Source organism: Sceloporus occidentalis, unplaced genomic scaffold (assembly GCF_023333645.1).
Source record: "Sceloporus occidentalis isolate IW3139 unplaced genomic scaffold, rSceOcc1.0.p SCAF_7, whole genome shotgun sequence".
Taxonomy (NCBI): domain Eukaryota; kingdom Metazoa; phylum Chordata; class Lepidosauria; order Squamata; family Phrynosomatidae; genus Sceloporus; species Sceloporus occidentalis.
The window spans coordinates 24,139,053-24,157,093 of NW_028316987.1; the positions used below are offsets into that span (position 1 = coordinate 24,139,053).

The following is an 18,041-nucleotide window of genomic DNA, read 5'->3' on the forward strand; positions in this document are numbered from 1 at the left end:
TACACTGGAAGAAAGGAACAGAATTCAAAAGGACCAAGATAAACGAGAAAATTGGGCTGGAATGAATAAAACTGAGAGGTTGAAGGAGCTGGACATGTTCGGCTTGGTGAAAAGAAGATTATGGGGTGACAATTGTACTCTTTAAATATCTCAAGGGTTCCCCATCAATGAGGAGGTTCTTTGCTGCCTCAGAAGGTAGAACTAGGTCTAATGGCAGGAAGGTAGATTTTGCTTGAACACTAGAAGGAAGCTTTTGACAGTGAGAATGGTTCGCTAATAGAACCAACTGTCTAGTGAGGTGGTGGGAAAGACATCTCCTTCTCTGGGTGTCTTCTAAAACATGCTGTACACTTGCTGGTAATGCTGTACCTAGAAATCCTGCTCAAGCAAGGGATTGGACATGATGGCCCATAGGGCTCCTTCCAATTCTGTAACTCTATGATTGCAAATTAGCAGTTTAGCTACCTTGATTTGGGCCAAGTGACATTTGCTGACATATTTTCAATTGCAAATCCATGTTGAAATAAATTTGAAGCAACAATGTGTGAGCTCACTGTAATGAATGGTTTCCCTGAGGATGTTACAGCACTGATGCAGGAGACATTAACTGCACACATATTCTTTTGGAACTGCACCCCCCCTCTCAATAAATGCATATTTTATATTTCACAGTACATTTTAAAAGCTTTAAAAGGTTTTGCTGCAAGCATGTGATAACAAAACAACATTCCAATGTTAGCTCTCTTGTAGTTATATAAAACACGATCCAATGCTTTAACCATGGGCACTTGTGCTATGTCATTCCCTGCACAATAGTAAAAATGATCCAAAGTGAAATAATTACTAGAATTTGAACAGAATGCATTGGCAAAATCTCTTTTCTCTTAATCTGGTTTGTATTTCGTAGCCCTAGCCCATCAACTTCTTCCAGTCTCCTAGAGTCTTAATGACTAGATCAATGTTAAAAAATCAATAGTGAGCAATCAGCACAGTAGTTTTGAGACAGCTTTTGGGAACACAGCCAAAAACCCCATTAGGCCCACTATGAATATTTGTCTTAGCCGGAGTCATCACACTTAATGTAATGAATGAACATGTTCTTAAAAGCATTGAAATGGCTAATTCATATTCTTTGACAATCACTGAACAGTATATTCTTCATCAGAAATAAAAAAGTGGGAGAATTAGTCTTGGCTCTTTTCAATATCACCTGAAAGACTCCGGTGATGTAACTCATAAAAGGACAAAAGGATAATTTTTCATAATAGTATTAAAAAGAATATGCCGGCCATGCTAAACACTATTCACAGTGGCCATGTTCAAATTCCAGGAGAACCTTTGCATAGCTGACTTCTGGGGCAGAACTACACTGCAAATCAGACAGCCACTAGAAAAAATTGTTCCATCAAGCATTCTCCTTACAATTTTCTGCAAAGTTTAAGGGCACTCCCCCAGGTTGTCTGCTTGCCCTCTCCTCATATCATTTGCTGATGGGTTTATAGAAACAAGTCTGACAGTTTTGTGGGGAAAGGGGGGAAAGGATGCAATTTTCCTGGCACAGTCCTTCTCAGCCCATGCTATAGGAACCAGTGGCTGTATAACAGGGCAACAGCCTTTTAAGAATTCAGACAATACCTTAGAATGGGATGGAATTAACAGCAGATGGCCTTTACTTTGCCTCAAAGTGCTGGCGCCTTGCTGAGACAACAACCCATAAGCATGTGCCAGATCTCTAGGCAGCATTGCTCTGCCTGGAATGCTGACAGTTTGCCTCTGCCTTTCTTGTCATGACTCATGAATCAGCCCTGGTAATGGATTCCTCTACTTTGGTTAGCTTCCTTTCAGTCACGACAGGACAATTCTTTCTTTTTTGCTTTCCTTTTAACTCCCCTCAGACCTACTGTTTCGCCAATATTTCTGTAAGGGAGGCTGAGAAGAAAAGGCATAATTGCAACGGCCACAAATAGGTGCATGGAAGCGGAAAGTTCCAGGGAGCAAGACATGAGCTTACACAACATGAGAAATGATGCTCTCTCAGCTCTGCAGAAAAAACTATGCCTGTCTCTAGCCTATGTACATTTCACTTTCACAGCCTGTTGCTGGATTATTGCCAAGGCTGTGGCTAAAAGGACAGACAGAAACAATAATAGATGTTTGTCATTAACCAATGGAAATAAGATGTTCAGAAATGCAATAGTAATAGCAAGTGCATTTCTTTACCGCTTATCAGTGCACTTCAGTACTCCCTAAGCAGTTTACAAAGGGTAAGCTAATTGCCCCCAACAAGCTGGATACTCATTTTAGCGACCTCAGAAGGATGCAAACCTGAGTCAAGCTTAAGCCCCCTTGGCTGGGATTGAACTCACAACCTTATGGTTTGTGAGTGAGTGGCTGCAGTACAGGTATTTAACCACTGCGCCACCAGGGCTCCTTCTGCATTGTTTCCTTCATGCAGAAGAAAAACTTAAAATAGTCCAGAGTGCTATTATGTACAGCTATTTAGATGGAAAGCAGTCAAACAATCAGCAAAATGAATGAAACACAAAAGATGAATTGTTAAAATGTACCTGTGAATAACCGATTATCTCTCCATTTTCATCCAATACATTAAAATTAATGATTGGACCCTGGATATCTGGGCTACTGAAATCCGTATCACTGTATATGTGCACAACAGGTGCCCCATTAGCATATCTTAAGGTAGAGAGGACAGTATAGGTGTAGTGAGCCAAAGCAAATGTATGTTGCTTTATGTTCTCCATTCCACCTAAAAAGGGAGAGGAGAATACAATAGTCAGTGTATTGTTTTGTTCTGAAGATGTTCCATGGGAACATAATAAGGATTCATTAAAATCGATTTACTTCATAAACCTTTTGAAGCAGCATTTTTTTTTTAAAAAGATACAGTAATGATTTACCCAACATGTTATCTGGGTATTATTGAAAACTCCATATCACTTGATAAATTCCATTGGTGATAATGCTGAATCTAGGACAGATGTTGCTGGACTGCAAATTCCAGCAGTCTGAACGAGGCTAGCCAACTGTGAAGAATGATGAGATTTGCAGTTCAACACCTAGAGGGCCAAACAGTTCTCACTCCTGATTTAGGAGCACCCTGAAGGTGTTCTTTCACAAGTGGAATCCTATGTAGTACAATGTGAGTACCATTTCTTTCAGAAGCGTAATTCCATGTAGTACAATGTGAACACTGCTTCTTCAGACTCAAGAGCCACTTATCCACCAGCATCTCCATCTTGACAGTTTTCAGCTTCAGTTTATTGACCCTCATCCAGCTCACCACTCAAATCCATGCACTGGTTCAACATCTGTCTCAACTAACTTAGGGGACAAAGAAAATAGAGAATACTGGTGTCCCTGTACTTCACACCTGGAACAAATGTCCCAGTTGCTCTCATAAAATTTAACATCTTCTTAAGATGAGCAGAAAGCTAGACCAAGTAATGCAGCCTTTTGGAACCCAATCTGTATGTTGGACCAGAACTATACTAGGAATGAAAACAATGTTTTAAACTGTTTTTTGAAACATTCAAAAAAAAAATTGGCTCCTCAAATCTGGAAGAATCTTTGCAGTTTGGGCAAAAATCTTTTGCAATTTGGGACTTATTCTGTGTGGAAAATGCACATGTTTCATTGTGCAGTGTCACTTTCTATATAGAGAATGTCACTTTTTGTACAAAAAGAGTCACATGATTGTTTTTGTACAGAGTAAGGGGCTGTACAAACAGCCTGTTCAGGGGTGGTTCTGTGCCACCCCTAGCAGCTACACACCATGTCCCCAACCCGGTGCAAATAGAAGCCACGAAATGTGGCTATTTGTGCCCCAGAAGGGGCGGCATAAGGGCTGCAATGCAACGTTATGATGCCCTTCATGCGCAGTGCTGTTTGGATGCTACACACAATGGATGTCATCATGGTGTGCGCCATCTGGATGGGCACATGCCAAGATGGCACCCAGGGTGTGTGGTAGGGTTTGAGAACATGTGAATGCTCCACCCTACCGCAGCCCTAGTTCACGGTCAGGCTGGTACAAAGTGCTGTTCTGTACCGCCCCTAAGTCCTGAAGCAAAAGAAATTCAATCTCAACATGAAAGAATAGATTTCTTTTAGCAGATTTGCAAATGACACCAAATTAGGAGGGCTAGCTAATATGCCAGTGGACAGGATAGGAATTCAAAATGATCTTAACAGATTAGAAAGCTGGGCCAAAACAAAAGCTAATGCAATTCTAGGCTGCATCAACAGTAGTGTCTAGATCAAGGGAAGTAATAGTACCACTTTATCTTGCTTTGGTCAGGCCTCACCTAGAATATTGCATCAAGTTCGGGGCACCTCAATTCAAAAAGGATGTTGACAAGCTGGAGTGTATCCAGAGAAGGGCAACTAAAATGATGCAAGGTCTGGAAAGAACACCCTATGAGGAGAGGCTTAGGGAGCTGGATATGTTTAGCCTGAAGAAGAGAAGATGATATGATAGCCCTGCTTAAATATTTGAAGGGATGTCATACTGAAGATGGTGTAAGTTTATTTTCAGCAAGTCCAGAGCGGAGTGACCAAACATCCTCCTTTTCCAGGACCCATCCTGCATTTCAATCTTCTGTCCAGCAGGAATTTCAAAATATTCTCTGTTCTGAGTATAACTAAGAAGTGTGAATTTTATCTATATTATTATTGTTAGCTTTTATTTTGCAATGTCCTACATTTTTCTTGAATGTCCTACATTTTGCAATGTCCTGCTCCAGAGAATAGGACTTGGAGCAATAGATCCAAACTAGATCCTGACACTAAGAGCTGTTTGACAGTGGAACACGCTTCCTCAGAGTGTGATGGACTCTCCTTCTTTAGAGGTTTTTAAACAGAGGCTGGATGGCCATCTGTCAGGGGTGCTTTGATTCTGTGCTCCAGCATGACATGGGATTGAACTCGTTGGTCCCCGTGGTCTCTTTCAACTCTATGATTCTATGATCCTATGGCGGGGTACAGACCGCCGCTTTGCGGCGGTCTGCCACCGCCGCCAGTAGGTCCGCGGGGGAGCCGGAGCCTTCAGACGGCCCGACTCCTGCGCGGACCGAAAAAGAAGCTCCAAAATGGAGCTTCTTTTACCGTCGCGTTTGCGACGTAGCGAGGCGCCAGGGGCGCGCTCGCTACGTCACAAGCGGCGCGACGCATACGGACGCTCAGCGTCCGATACGCAAAGATGGCGGCGCCCATGTGGAAGGGGCGCCGCCATCTTGTACGTATAGGATACGTACTAGGGTTAGGGGGGTGCGGAAGCACCGCCCCTTCCTAACCCTAGTACGTATTCTATACGTACTAAATGGCGGTATGTATCCCGCCTATGATTCTGCACTGCAAATAGTTTTTGAGAACTGTACAGTTTTCCTTATCTTTCTCACAGTGAGGCGAAATATGTTAAAACTGTTTATTCCCCCTTGCAAGAATAAGATGTATGAAATCAGCACCTTTACATCTTACCCATCTGATAGAGATAGTCCAGCAAGATACCAATCAATGGCATCAAACACTACTGAGGGACAAAGAATCAACAAGGCACTGTTCAGTCTCTAAACTCAAATTAAAATAAAGTCAGTTTAATTGGTTCTATCCAAGTGTGCCTGGAGTTCCTCAGCATGTGAGGAAACTGACTCAGTGGACATTAACTAGATGATATGGAGAGGGTATGTTCCTTTTTTCAAAATTAACACTGTGACCTCACAGTAACTCTCCTTGCTGCCTTACCATAAAGACAAATTACATTTGGAATTACAAATTTATAGTAAGATCCTCTGGGGATCATTGCAATCAAAAGACGGTGAATAAAGCTTCAAAACATATATATAAAAACATGCAGAATCTGCCTCTCTAGAACCATAATAAGTTTTTCACAGGAAGAAACAAAGTGGGACTTCTTTATTACAACACATACTCTTTTCTCTATAAGATGCTGGCCACTTCCAATGTTGGCATGGAAACAATACTCTTTGGAATTGGCCTCTACTTATTGCCTGATGAAATGAGCAGCTGTGGATGGGAAGAGAAGCATATCATTCCGTTGTTTTTAACAGCTATTTGTCTCCAAAGGCCTGGCATTCTTCTCTAGAACATTTCATCTTCCAAAAGATAGTCAGGGTCTTCATTCACTACAGATGCATGTAGAACACCAAACCCAACACATAACATAAGCTTTGTTTCTTCATTCACGCCTGTATCTGTGATAACACAGTTTAGGAACAGAAGTTGAGGTAGGTCACTAGACATTACTCTCCTGCCATTTTTAAAAAGTATAGCATTTTCTTTGGATCTTAATATATTTCTGACTTAGAAATGAAACATTTAAAAGTTTTTCAGGTGTGCGTATGTGTGTATGTTTAGAAAAGAAATGCTTCATGTTCACCAGTTCTAATAAGGCATGCAATTCTTTTTTTTTAAATCTCTTTTCTTTTTGTGTATCTTCAGCTCAAAACTACAGAAAGAAGAAGCTGAATCCTCTCATTGAGGACTGTATGCCGAGACCGCATGTTAAATGTTTCCAGCATTTATCTTAATGATAAATAATAACTATCTTAACTTTTGGAAGTTCCCCGTCTCATTTCATTGAATAGCCAATTAGCACCCATTTCCTTGTGGTCAAGGCTGTAAAGAATCTTTATTCTCAGTCAACTATAAAGAAGCTTCAAAGGAGATATGTTATTAGTTTTCCTTGCTCGACCACTTGATTTTTGAGACAATCCAGTCCAGATCAAGTGAAGCATTATTATTTGGTTCTATCCCAATGCAACTGGACTGAAAGAGCAATCAGTATACAAAGCCTATGATGAATCAAAGTTACATGATTGTTCAGCTGGAAGGGATAATCACCTTCTAACATACTAAGAAGCACTGTTTCCTTTGTATTAACAAAAGCACAGTTTTTTCACTGCTAACGACAGCTCCAGAACAGATGGGAAAAGACAACCTTCTAATTTTAGAATCCAGAAATTTCAAACTTTCCCTAAAGTCAAATCTTCTTCCTCTTTCAATCCAAGTTATTTCTTCTACTGAAGAAAGCCTGCATGGATGCTTGTGGCTTTTTTAATGTTCAACACAGCACTCTGGAGTTTATCACACGGGAGGAATTTCTCTTAATTTCTAATGAAAAGAAAGTGGGGCCAGAACGCATTCACGTGAATTCGCTACTTCAGCAAATGTACATGAATTCGAATTATGTTCAAACTGACTTCCCATTGCCCGAAAATAGCTTGCCATTGCCCAAAATTGCGTGTGATCACCTCTCACGCAATAACGTGAAACCCCATGATTGCGTTCGGACTGACTTCCCATTGCCCAAAATTGCGTGTGGCAGTCTTCAGCTTTGTGCCATTTGAGTGCTATGCACGGCATGCGTCATCATGGCGTGCGGCATGTGGACAGGCATGCGCCAAGATGGGTGCAGTGAGGGCTCAGCCCTCACTGCATGTACAGGCCAGCACAAAGTCTTCAAGAGCAGTGCAACAGCACTGATATAAGAGGACTGAAAGGGCTTTTCTGTATATTTCTGTATCCTTTAGAAACAAAGGTATTTGGAGCATGAGGCTGTCTTTTACTTTTGCCATCAGATTGTTGACTATCAACAATCTGATGGCAAAAGTAAAAGACACATGGCCTTGTTGGGTCAACTCTCTTCCATTCCCCTAAAAGATATTTTATCTTGTTGTTGTCTGTATCATTCTGGCCTGCCAGGGAGTTCAAAAAGGAACAGTAGTTTTACAGAGACACTTTGCACAAAACAAAAACTCAGTTAAATACAATTAAATGTACGCCTTGCTCTTCTGCTTCAGATGAGAAAACCTAAAAGGTTTAGCAAATTCGTAAGGGGCTGTCTAAACATGTTAAAATTCTAAATCTCAAAGAGAGAAAACCAATTAATAATTTTTTCCACATTCCCAACAGATAGTAACAATGTGCAAAGGATGATCTCTGAGGAGAAACCTTTCCCACCATAATTCAGCTCTCAATAATGGGAACATACTCCTGAGATTCTCTGAGTATCTGTTATCTCAAGAGTATATATTTTTAAGACAGAGAAAGATGGCTCTATCCAGATGGATTCATCAGCACATTCCTGCATTCTCAGCAGTCCTGGGTTCAAGACTGAGTCCCGCAACTGCTTTTGATTTTTAAAAATGGGGGAAATTCAGTTGATCAACCATTGCTGTTCTCGTGTGCCTTCCAGCCATTTCTGACTTATGGTGACCCTAAGATGAAATTATCACAGGGTTTTCATGGCAAAATTTGTTCAGAAAGGGTTTGCATTTGCTTTTGTCTGAGGCTGAGAGAGTGTGACTTGCCTAAGATCACCCAGTGGGATTCAAACTCTGATCTCCCAGTGTTTGAGTCCAACACTCAAACAACTCGGAATTTGAGTCTAACAACTGGGTCACAACTTCCTCATCCTTTATTTAGGGTTTATAATACTTGGGCATTTATTTAGTTTTATTTAAGTTTAAAACAAATTGTTTTAAAAATGTACAACAATATACTCATTTCACAAAAATGACAACAATAAACAATAAACACATTCGTTGAAACATCATTTGTTACTTCCTTGTCTACAACTTTAGGAATTTTATCTTTTCCAATTTTTCTATCAAGGGCTATCTCTCAGTGAAACTATAGTATTTTCTTTAAGGTTACTATGTCAAAACATATTTATATGTAAACTTATATACACATATCACTCTAAGATTGTTTCTGTATACCTTTTCTATTCTTTTCTTTAATCCAAGCTTAATCCCATGGTTTCTATTTCTTCCTATTTCTGGGTTAAGTAGTCTAGAACTTTTTTACAGTCTTTGAGGTATTTTTAGAATGTTCATTTTGTAAGCTTCTGGTCAATTTCTCCATTTCAATTATATGTAGTAACTTCAATACTCAATACTCAATTAATTGATTTTTTTCTTGTTTCCACATTTGGGCATAGACTATTCTGGTGGCTAATACCATATAAAATAAAACTCTTCCCCTTTTTTCCCCACATTTTTCGTCAATCATATTTAACAAAAAAGTTTCCCGTTTAAGTTTTATGTCTACTTGCAAAATTGCATATGTTATATGGCATATTTGTGGCCAAAATTTATTTGCTTTTACACATGCCCTCCACGTGTGGAAAAGTATTCCTTTTTCTTTAGAACATTTCCAACATTAATTATTACAATTTCCATATATCTTACATAATTTTTTCAGGTGCTAAATACCATCTAAAATACATCTTGTAATTCTCTTTTAAGCCTTGACACAAAGTATGTTTTAACCTCTTTTTCTAAGTTAATTCCCATTGACATAAATCGACTGTGTAACCAAAGTTTTGGGACCATTTTAGCATGCTGTCTTTTATGATTTCTTATTCTGTAGATTATTTTCAGAAGGCATTTATATATTTTGGACAATATAGCATTTTTGTTTGATAGTAATATTTCTTATATTTCTCTGTTACCTTTCACTACTTCTCCTTGCTTATTGTCCATTATATATCTTTCTTTGATTTATCTGTATAAGAACCAGTTACACACAAATACTTGGTTTTTTATGAGTATTTTTATACAAGACACTATTTTGAATCTCTTGTGCTGACTTGTGAATATTGATAATGTAAGAAAAAAAGCAGGGAAAGAACCACTTTACATTCCCCCACCTTTCTGTCCCATCTACTTCAACATTTTAAATCTTTGAAATGAAGATGGTTTAATACATTGAAAGAAGCTTTGCATACAAAATGAACTGAAGTGTTTAAGCTTATGACATATGCTTCCATTTAAAGAAACTGCCATCAGCAGGAAAGAAAAATATTGCTCTTTTTGTCTGCAGCACCAGTATTTATTTTCATGTACTGTTTGTGTGAGTGCATCCACCAAGGATTCTAAAACACTTAGCATTTAGGTTCCAAAATTCCATCAGAGACTAAAGGAACATGTGCAAATACACAATCTGTGTTGATTGTCTCCCAATTAATTCAACACGCTCTTCCAACAGTGTTACTTTCCTTTGTATTTCAAGGGCAGAAGTGGTTGCCCTTCATTTCTTGTAATCCTTTCTGTCACACAGTTGGGGTACATCTCTTCCTTCAGAGGTTGTGGGATTTCTGTTCCCATCAGTCCTAGCCAATATAAGGCTTAACAGACAGGCCAAAATAAAGCTGCTTCAGGTCACTTTTGAGGTATGCTGTTTAAATGATGCATGGTAAGAGGCCGGAAGCCACACCAAAGCCACAGTCCAGTCCTAAAGATTGGAGTGCAACTTTGGCACAGCTTCCAGCCTCTTAGGACTCATGCGTCATTTAAACAGCATAGCTCCAAAGTGACCCGAAACAGCTTTATTTTGACCTGTCTTTTGGGGCCAATAGTCAATGTTGAGAATAGGAACACTGCCTGTTACACCACATACACACAGAAACACAGAGAAAAGAACTGTTGCGCTCAGAGACCTATAGTTCTTGGATACAAAAGAGTGCATTCATGTTATACTTCAGCTTCAGTTTATTATTTTATTGCTCCTTCCTTGTCTATAGCTACAAACAGACGGCCTTTGCACTGACAGTGTAATATGAGTAATTGGGTAGCCATGAATGCTTAGCCATGAATATCCTGCAAACCTAACCTGGGTCAAGGGTTAAATTTGCTACAAACTTTACAACAACCTTCCTACAGAAATCACTTTGAATGTTAAGTCTATAACCACCAAAAACTGAGAAAATTACTTCTCTAAATTTGTTCCCTGTAAATGTTGTGGGAAATTTGATATTTGTCACAGTGACTTAAAAATTCATTTTTAGACTTCATAGTCAGAATACCATCTTTAACTCAAAGGCGTTAACATATATTTACGTTTTGACAACTCTCACTCTAGGTGACATAGATACAAGCTAACATATGGGGATCTTTAAAAACTGAAATGAAACCCTTCAGGTAAAAGTGATTAAAAAAAAAAGTAGTCTGTACCAACTGTTGGTTAAAGAGTATCCACAGTGACCCAAAATCTGTTTAAGGCATCCAAAACAATCCAATTTCACCTTCTAAGGAAATGGGACAGATCATCATATAACTGTCCAAATTACAGCATGACATCAGGACACACTGGTACATAATCCAACACATACCAGGCTGTCAGGACAAGCCTCTGTTTTCATTTAAAGGAAGAGGAAACATGAGGGGCAGGTAACTTAAAATGGCACAAGCAGATATCTTATGGGATTCCTTTGTGGATGTTTCATCAAATACATTTCAGACAAATAATCCAAAAAAACCCAAAAAACTTTACAGATTGCCACAAGCATAAAAGGTATCTTTTGCATCACTTTGATACCTGCAACAGCATTTTTGTCACTATATTTTATACTATTCAGGACAGGGAACTGTCCAATTAAAAAGATTGTATGTACAGCGCTGTGTAAATTTACAGCGCTTTATAAATAAAGGTTAATAATAATAATAATAAAATGTAAAAACAATACTATTTGATAAAACAAGGCCTCTCAAAAAATGAACAGGGGGACATCTGTACAACATAAGGACTGATCAATTCGTTGTTTTTGCAAGAGATCTACAATTCATGCTGTTACAACTAAGGATGATAAAGTTTTTTAAAGAAATGGAATAAAATGGATTTTGAAATTAAAAACTTTGACCCAATTAGGGCTTAACAAAATAACAGAGTTTTTTCTGTTCCTATTTTGAGAGGGGGGGGGGGGGAGAGAATCAGCATTTCCTTTTCTCCTAGACAGTTATAGGTGACCTTGAGTGCTTCAGCAACATCAAATCTATTGCTTTCTATTTACATGTTTTCAGCCACCTCTAAGTTGTATTGGAGATTGTTTATCAGAAATTACTGCAGGTTCTTTCCTTTAGAATATATAGGCTGCAACGCAATTAATAATTATCTCTATGATTCTATATTTTACAGTGCATACACACACACACACACACACACACACCCTATATTAATCGACCATTAGTCAAAAATTTTATGCCCCCAAAATTGACCCTAAAATCCTGGGTTGACAAACATGTGGGCCAATATGATTAGAAAGGTCTTGATAGAAGCTGTGCCCCAATGCCCTACTCTCTGTGCCTCAGCAGTGATTTATCAAAGAGCTGCCCAGGAAGGAAATGTGTGTGAAAGAGGGGATTCCCTTCGCAATCTAATGTTAAAACCATCTTATCTCACTCTGGACCTCTCCTGCCCACCAAACCCCATTTCCCTCCCCTTCTCAGTTCAATTTTAAAACCTTCTCTCTCCATCTTCCTCCTCCTCCCTCTCTGTCTACCAAATGCCCTCATTTCCCTCCAGTTCCTGCCCTTCTCAATTTGATCTTAAAACCTTCTCCTCCACCACCTGGGAAATGGTGTTAGATGGTCAGGAGAGGTCCAGAGAAGGAGAAGGAGGGAAGTAGTGTTTTCCTCTTTAGATCCTTTATTACCTGTCCCTAAGTTTTACTCTGGACTTATTAGTTTCCAGGCACAGTACAAGGTATTGGTAATAACCTTTAAAGCCCTACCTGGCTTGGGTCCAGCCTACTTGCGGGAACGCCTTCCTCCTTATAACCCGCATGCTTAGGTCCTCTGGGAAAAATCTGCTACAACCTAATAATAATAATAATAATTTGTTTTATTTATATACCGCTATTCCAAAGATCATAGCGGTGAACAGCAAGTAAGTTAATTAGCAAGTAAGCTAATTTGCCCCCAACAGTATGGGTACTCATTTTAGCGACCTCGGAAGGATGCAAGCCTGTATCGAGCTTGGGCCCTTTTGCTGGTCTTGAACTCGCAACCTTGTGGTTTTGAGTGAATGGCTGCAGTACAAGACTAGGTTGACTATGGTTACCCAGAGGAACTTGTCATTGGCCACCCCTAATTTATGGAACGGCCTGTCGGAAGAGATCTGACATATTACTAACCTTGACAGCTTTAAAAAGGCTATCAAGATGGATCTCTTTCAATGGGCCTTTCCTGATTGACTGTTTTGTGCCTAATGATCTAGATTGTCCCAGTAATACCCCATGATGCCCTGCCTTGTTTTGTTTTAACGACTGTATGGATTTTAATGATGTTATTGTATTATTAGTTTCAGTTATAATTAAGTACATGGATTTGTTTAGTATGAGGGGATACAGGGGTTTATTTTTATGTTATTTGGTTGTATTGTGGTTATTATGTTATATGTTTTATCTACGTAAGCCACCTCGATCCTTTGAAAGAGGCTGAATAAAAATAACTTATTATTATTATTATTATTATTATTATTATTATTATTATGTTATTATTATCCACAAGTCATACAAAATCCATTATTTTGGCCCTAAAACCTTCCCTCACCTTCCCTTATACATGAGATTGACTTGTACGTGAGTATATAAAGTATATAATTTTTGTAACCCCCCTAAAGGTCTTGAAATATTACCAGGTCGAAACACACCAAGGTTTTTTTTTTAAGCAATAAAGCACTAAGTCACCCCATGTCAAGATGTGTCTCCTTCTTTCTCAGCTCACACTGGAGGACATTGAAAATGTTTGGTCCTTAGTGGCAGTAGGGTGGGATGAATCCAGGCACCCCATTCATCAGGTTAAAATAGAGGCTCCAATACTGGGAGCAAGGAGAAAAGAGCATGTCTGAATTAGTTGTCCCCTGGGCAGCCAATGCTAGTGAGTTCCCACTAGCATTATCTTTAGGGAAGCAGATCCACAGAATGATCTGTATTTAGAAATGCAGTTCTACAACCAGATTGTCCTTTTTTTTAATTGAGGTGGATAAGTAGTGAATATGTAATATCTTCCTGGTGTACTGGAATGAGGATGGGGAGAAATCTGTTTGATTTATATACCAATGCACTGAAACAGTTATCCTTTGGAATTCACCCATCTCCAATTTTTGTGATATAGTTCTTTAATTTTTTTTAAAAAATGTACCAAATTTCATATATTAGATAAAGCATGCACAATTCACTAATACAGTAACCAAAGTTTTGGGACCATTTTAGCATGCTGTCTTTTATGATTTCTTATTCTGTAGATATTTCAGAAGACATTTATATATTTTGGACAATATAGCATTTTTGTTTGATAGTAATATTTCTTCTATTTCTCTGTTACCTTTCACTACTTCTCCTTGCTTATTGTCCATTATATATCTTTCTTTGATTTATCTGTATAAGAACCAGTTACACACAAATACTTGGTTTTTTATGAGTATTTTTATACAAGACACTATTTTGAATCTCTTGTGCTGACTTGTGAATATTGATAATGTAAGAAAAAAAATGCAGCTGATAAGTGATGATAATGACAGCCTTATGTCTTCCATGAATTTGCCCAATTCCCTGTTAAACTTAATCAAGTTGTAGCCGTAAGTCCATGTGATATCAAATTCGACAGTTTAAGAATGTGCTGTGTGACTCTAATGAATTTCTCATTCTGCTTTTTGATTGGATAACTCTGGAATCTGGTATTATGACACACAGAGAAAACCTCTCCCTATCCACTTTCTCTGCACAAGTGATAATTTTACGCACCTCAGTTATATCTCCCTTATGCAGCTTTTTTAAAATCTAAAAATCACAAACATTATACAGAAATTTCTCCAGCCATGCAGCTTTATATGGTTTTCTGCACCTTCTCCAGCAATATAATATCCTTTTTGAGGTAAGATCACCAGAACTGTACACACAGCTTCACATAAACATCTTAAACACTAGCATAACTATTATAACTCAGTTCTTGTAGTTATAGCCCACTGCATCAAATGCATCCTTTCCATAATTTCGATTGTGTACAAATGCACATGGTTGGAGATGTGGTTGTAGACAATGGGATCAGAGGAAATTAAATCCAGAACACCATTATTAACATTGGCCACAATTATATAAACACCTTGGCACTATATAATCCAGTTGGAACCTGTTGTGGGATAAGAATTTGTTGCTCAAATTCAAATCTCTTGTGATGGACTGGAATTTCATAATGTCATAAAGCATATGTTCAGTAAACAGCCTTATCATCGTAGCTACATGGAAATGAAGGCCTGTCAGATGACACCTCCACTTTCTTCCAATTTATTTGATTCTTGTTTGCTTTTAGCTAGTAATAAGAAAACTACTGCTAGTTTCTGAGATATGCATTCAGTATAAATTATTTCCTCTTTTACAGGTCAAAAATCTCAAACAGCATATTTCATCTAGTGAAGAATTTTATTACAATATATGCAGTCATTAATAGAAGCTGTCAAACAGACTTCATGACATATTTCATGCATTTGTGGCAGAGTAATGCAGAAGCTGACTTAATCCCATGGTGACTTCAAAAGGATTTAATATATCTAGTGTTTATGATTAGTGCCATTTAATCTAGAGCTCTTGAATAAGAAGTTTCACAAAATATGCAAATTTTCTTTTTCTTTAATGAGGTCCCTCTGGAATTAGCATATCATTTCTGCGTTACAGAAAAGGAATGGATCAAGCCAGCAGAGAAACTAAACAGTTTGCAAATGAAATAATCTTTGCTTTAATACTGTACCAATCACATTAAAAATATATTCATTCTGGTAAGAAAATACCATTGCTTGAATGTTTATGAACCAGAAAATGTGTTCTATCACCAAAGGAAAGATTGCATTATATTGCTGAAATGTTGCATCAAAACAAAAAAGATCAATACAGAATGTGAGTAAAGCTGAAACTGAAAATTCCCACCTGTAAAGCCTACAGAGGAAAGGAACGATTTGTTCAGAAACAGAATGTTTGCACTGAGGCATTCATACAATCTATGAAAGAACTGCATGGATTTCACCAAATTAAAAGTTTACAGCACCAAGATAAAAGCGTGTCCTACAATTATACATTAAAATCCTATTGCTTAAAAAAAATGGCACCCATATAGCTAATTACCTGACACTTGACATCCAGGATCTACCTGATGAAGTCTAAAAATGCACAGATTTGAAATCAATCTGATAAAAGAATCTACAGAGACAGTGTATTAAATATTGTTGAAGTTCGACATATTTATCTTTTTACTTCAAATTGTCATATTCACTGTCAAATTGTAGTGAAAACTATTGAAGGAATTTATCCAGGCTTGTTGACTAAGGCCTGAAACACACGGGCAAAATGGCGTGACTTCAGGCTACGTTGGAGGCATGGCGTTTTGATGATGCACACTCTGAACATGGCCTGAAGCTGCACCGAGGCCACGCCAACAAAAAAGAACTGAGCCAAGAAGGAACAGATAGAATCCGCTTCTTCCGGCAGCCTGCTTTAGGACCGCTGCAGCAGCCTGGGCACATGCAGGCCACGTGGGGGAGAAAAGGGCCTGGGCTGATGGGCTCCAACAAATATGGCCCTTGTTGTCCTTAACATATTTTGCCTTATGAAGCACCTATGTCTTTGTGCATTCCTAGAGGATTTTCCTGTGAGTTGACTCATGTTCTCAACTCCGACTTTCCCAATTTGGTTTCAGCCGATGCTAGTTATTTTCACCCTTATCATTCCATGGGAAATAGATCGGTCCATAGGGATTACCCATAATAGCTCAATGGAACCTATAAATGTTCAGGGGCAGGTTATGTCTGAAAAACCATTGCTGAAGGGGATAAGCAACTGTGAAAATATCGCTTAAGGCCCTTGGTCTATGAAGCCATTATTGTAAAACTGCATGCTGGACAACATGGATTCTTGGTCAGATAGAGCTTTCTTTTTAGATTCTAGCACACAGCCTACATAGCCACAGCTCTTTTTTACCACAAAAAATAAAATCACCCTTTCAAAACTACCATTATTCTGTTTCTTGTATCTCATGAAGTGACCTATAGACTTAAGTCAGTTTTCAGACATATAGCTGTACCAAGTCTGTTTCAGTGTAAAAAAAGAAAGGAAGGGAAGAAAAGGTGTCTTGGGGCACTATGAAGACTATACTCAAATAAAATGGTTATTTTGGGGGTCCACTTCATCAGTTGAAGAAGGGAGGGTTATAGCTCACTTCATTAGATGCAAGAAATAGAGTAGGCTATAGGCCACAAAACTCTGTGTGTGTGTGCGCACACGCATGTGTACACACATGTGCATGCATATCTTCAAGCTGCCTTTTGACCTATGGTGACCCGATGAACAAAGATCCTTGTAATGAAAAGCACTACATGACTCCTTTTTTTCCTTTGCCCTAAGTGAAAATGGTTTAACCACTTGAGGGCAGCAATGCAGAGCTCATCTACATATTAACCAATTCCATAAAACGTCTTCTAAAAAGATTACTTTAACTATCCTGGCTTCACACATACAGTCTGCCCTCCATATTCACAGATTCCTTATCCACAGATTTGAACATCCACAGCTTGAAAGTATTTTTAAAATATGTAAATTCTGAAAAGCAAACCTACATTTCACAGTTTTATATAAGAGACACCATTTTATAATGCCATTTTATTTAATAGGACTTGAGCATCCACAGATTTTGCCATCCATGGGGATCCTGGAACCAAATCACAGTGTATGTCTTCATATAATTAAAACAATGTGGCTTGTGGTGCAATTCACCATCACTTCACCATATTAGATTAATCTACTTCTTTTGTCTTTGCCCATCAGATCATCAAAGTACCAAACTCAACTAGAATGTCAGTGCCATTAAGTATTACAAGCTTATTCCTATGCATATGCATATAGGATCACGGCTTTAAATTACTGTTCAAAAATTGCTCAAAAACTTAGTAATTTAATTGCTTGAAATTCTAATTACAGAGCTCTTTAAATGCTTGGATCATCAGAAACTGCAATGGAAAAATTCTGGCCATTTCAAACCGGCTCCTATATAGAAAATAAAGCTGGAATTCTATATACTACCTATGTGAGAGAAGGTATTATTGAACACAGTGAGTTATTTTGGGGTAATTAAGGGTTGCACATTTCAATATCAGAAACTAGGGGGCCATTCAGACTACCTTTTACCCCGGATCAGAATCCAGATTAACCACGGGAAGTTCATATTCGCCCCGAATCT

At 38.4% G+C, this 18,041-nt stretch overlaps 1 protein-coding gene across 1 annotated transcript in view; it reads right to left on the minus strand.

Moving 5' to 3' along the window:
* Positions 1 to 18,041, minus strand: part of MOCOS (molybdenum cofactor sulfurase) — an 87,136-nt gene that overhangs the window by 39,853 nt on the left and 29,242 nt on the right. Inside the window, exon 6 of the mRNA XM_089532380.1 lies at positions 2,568 to 2,767. Coding sequence (XP_089388506.1) covers positions 2,568 to 2,767 — 200 coding nt within the window. The remainder of the gene's footprint in view (positions 1 to 2,567; positions 2,768 to 18,041) is intronic.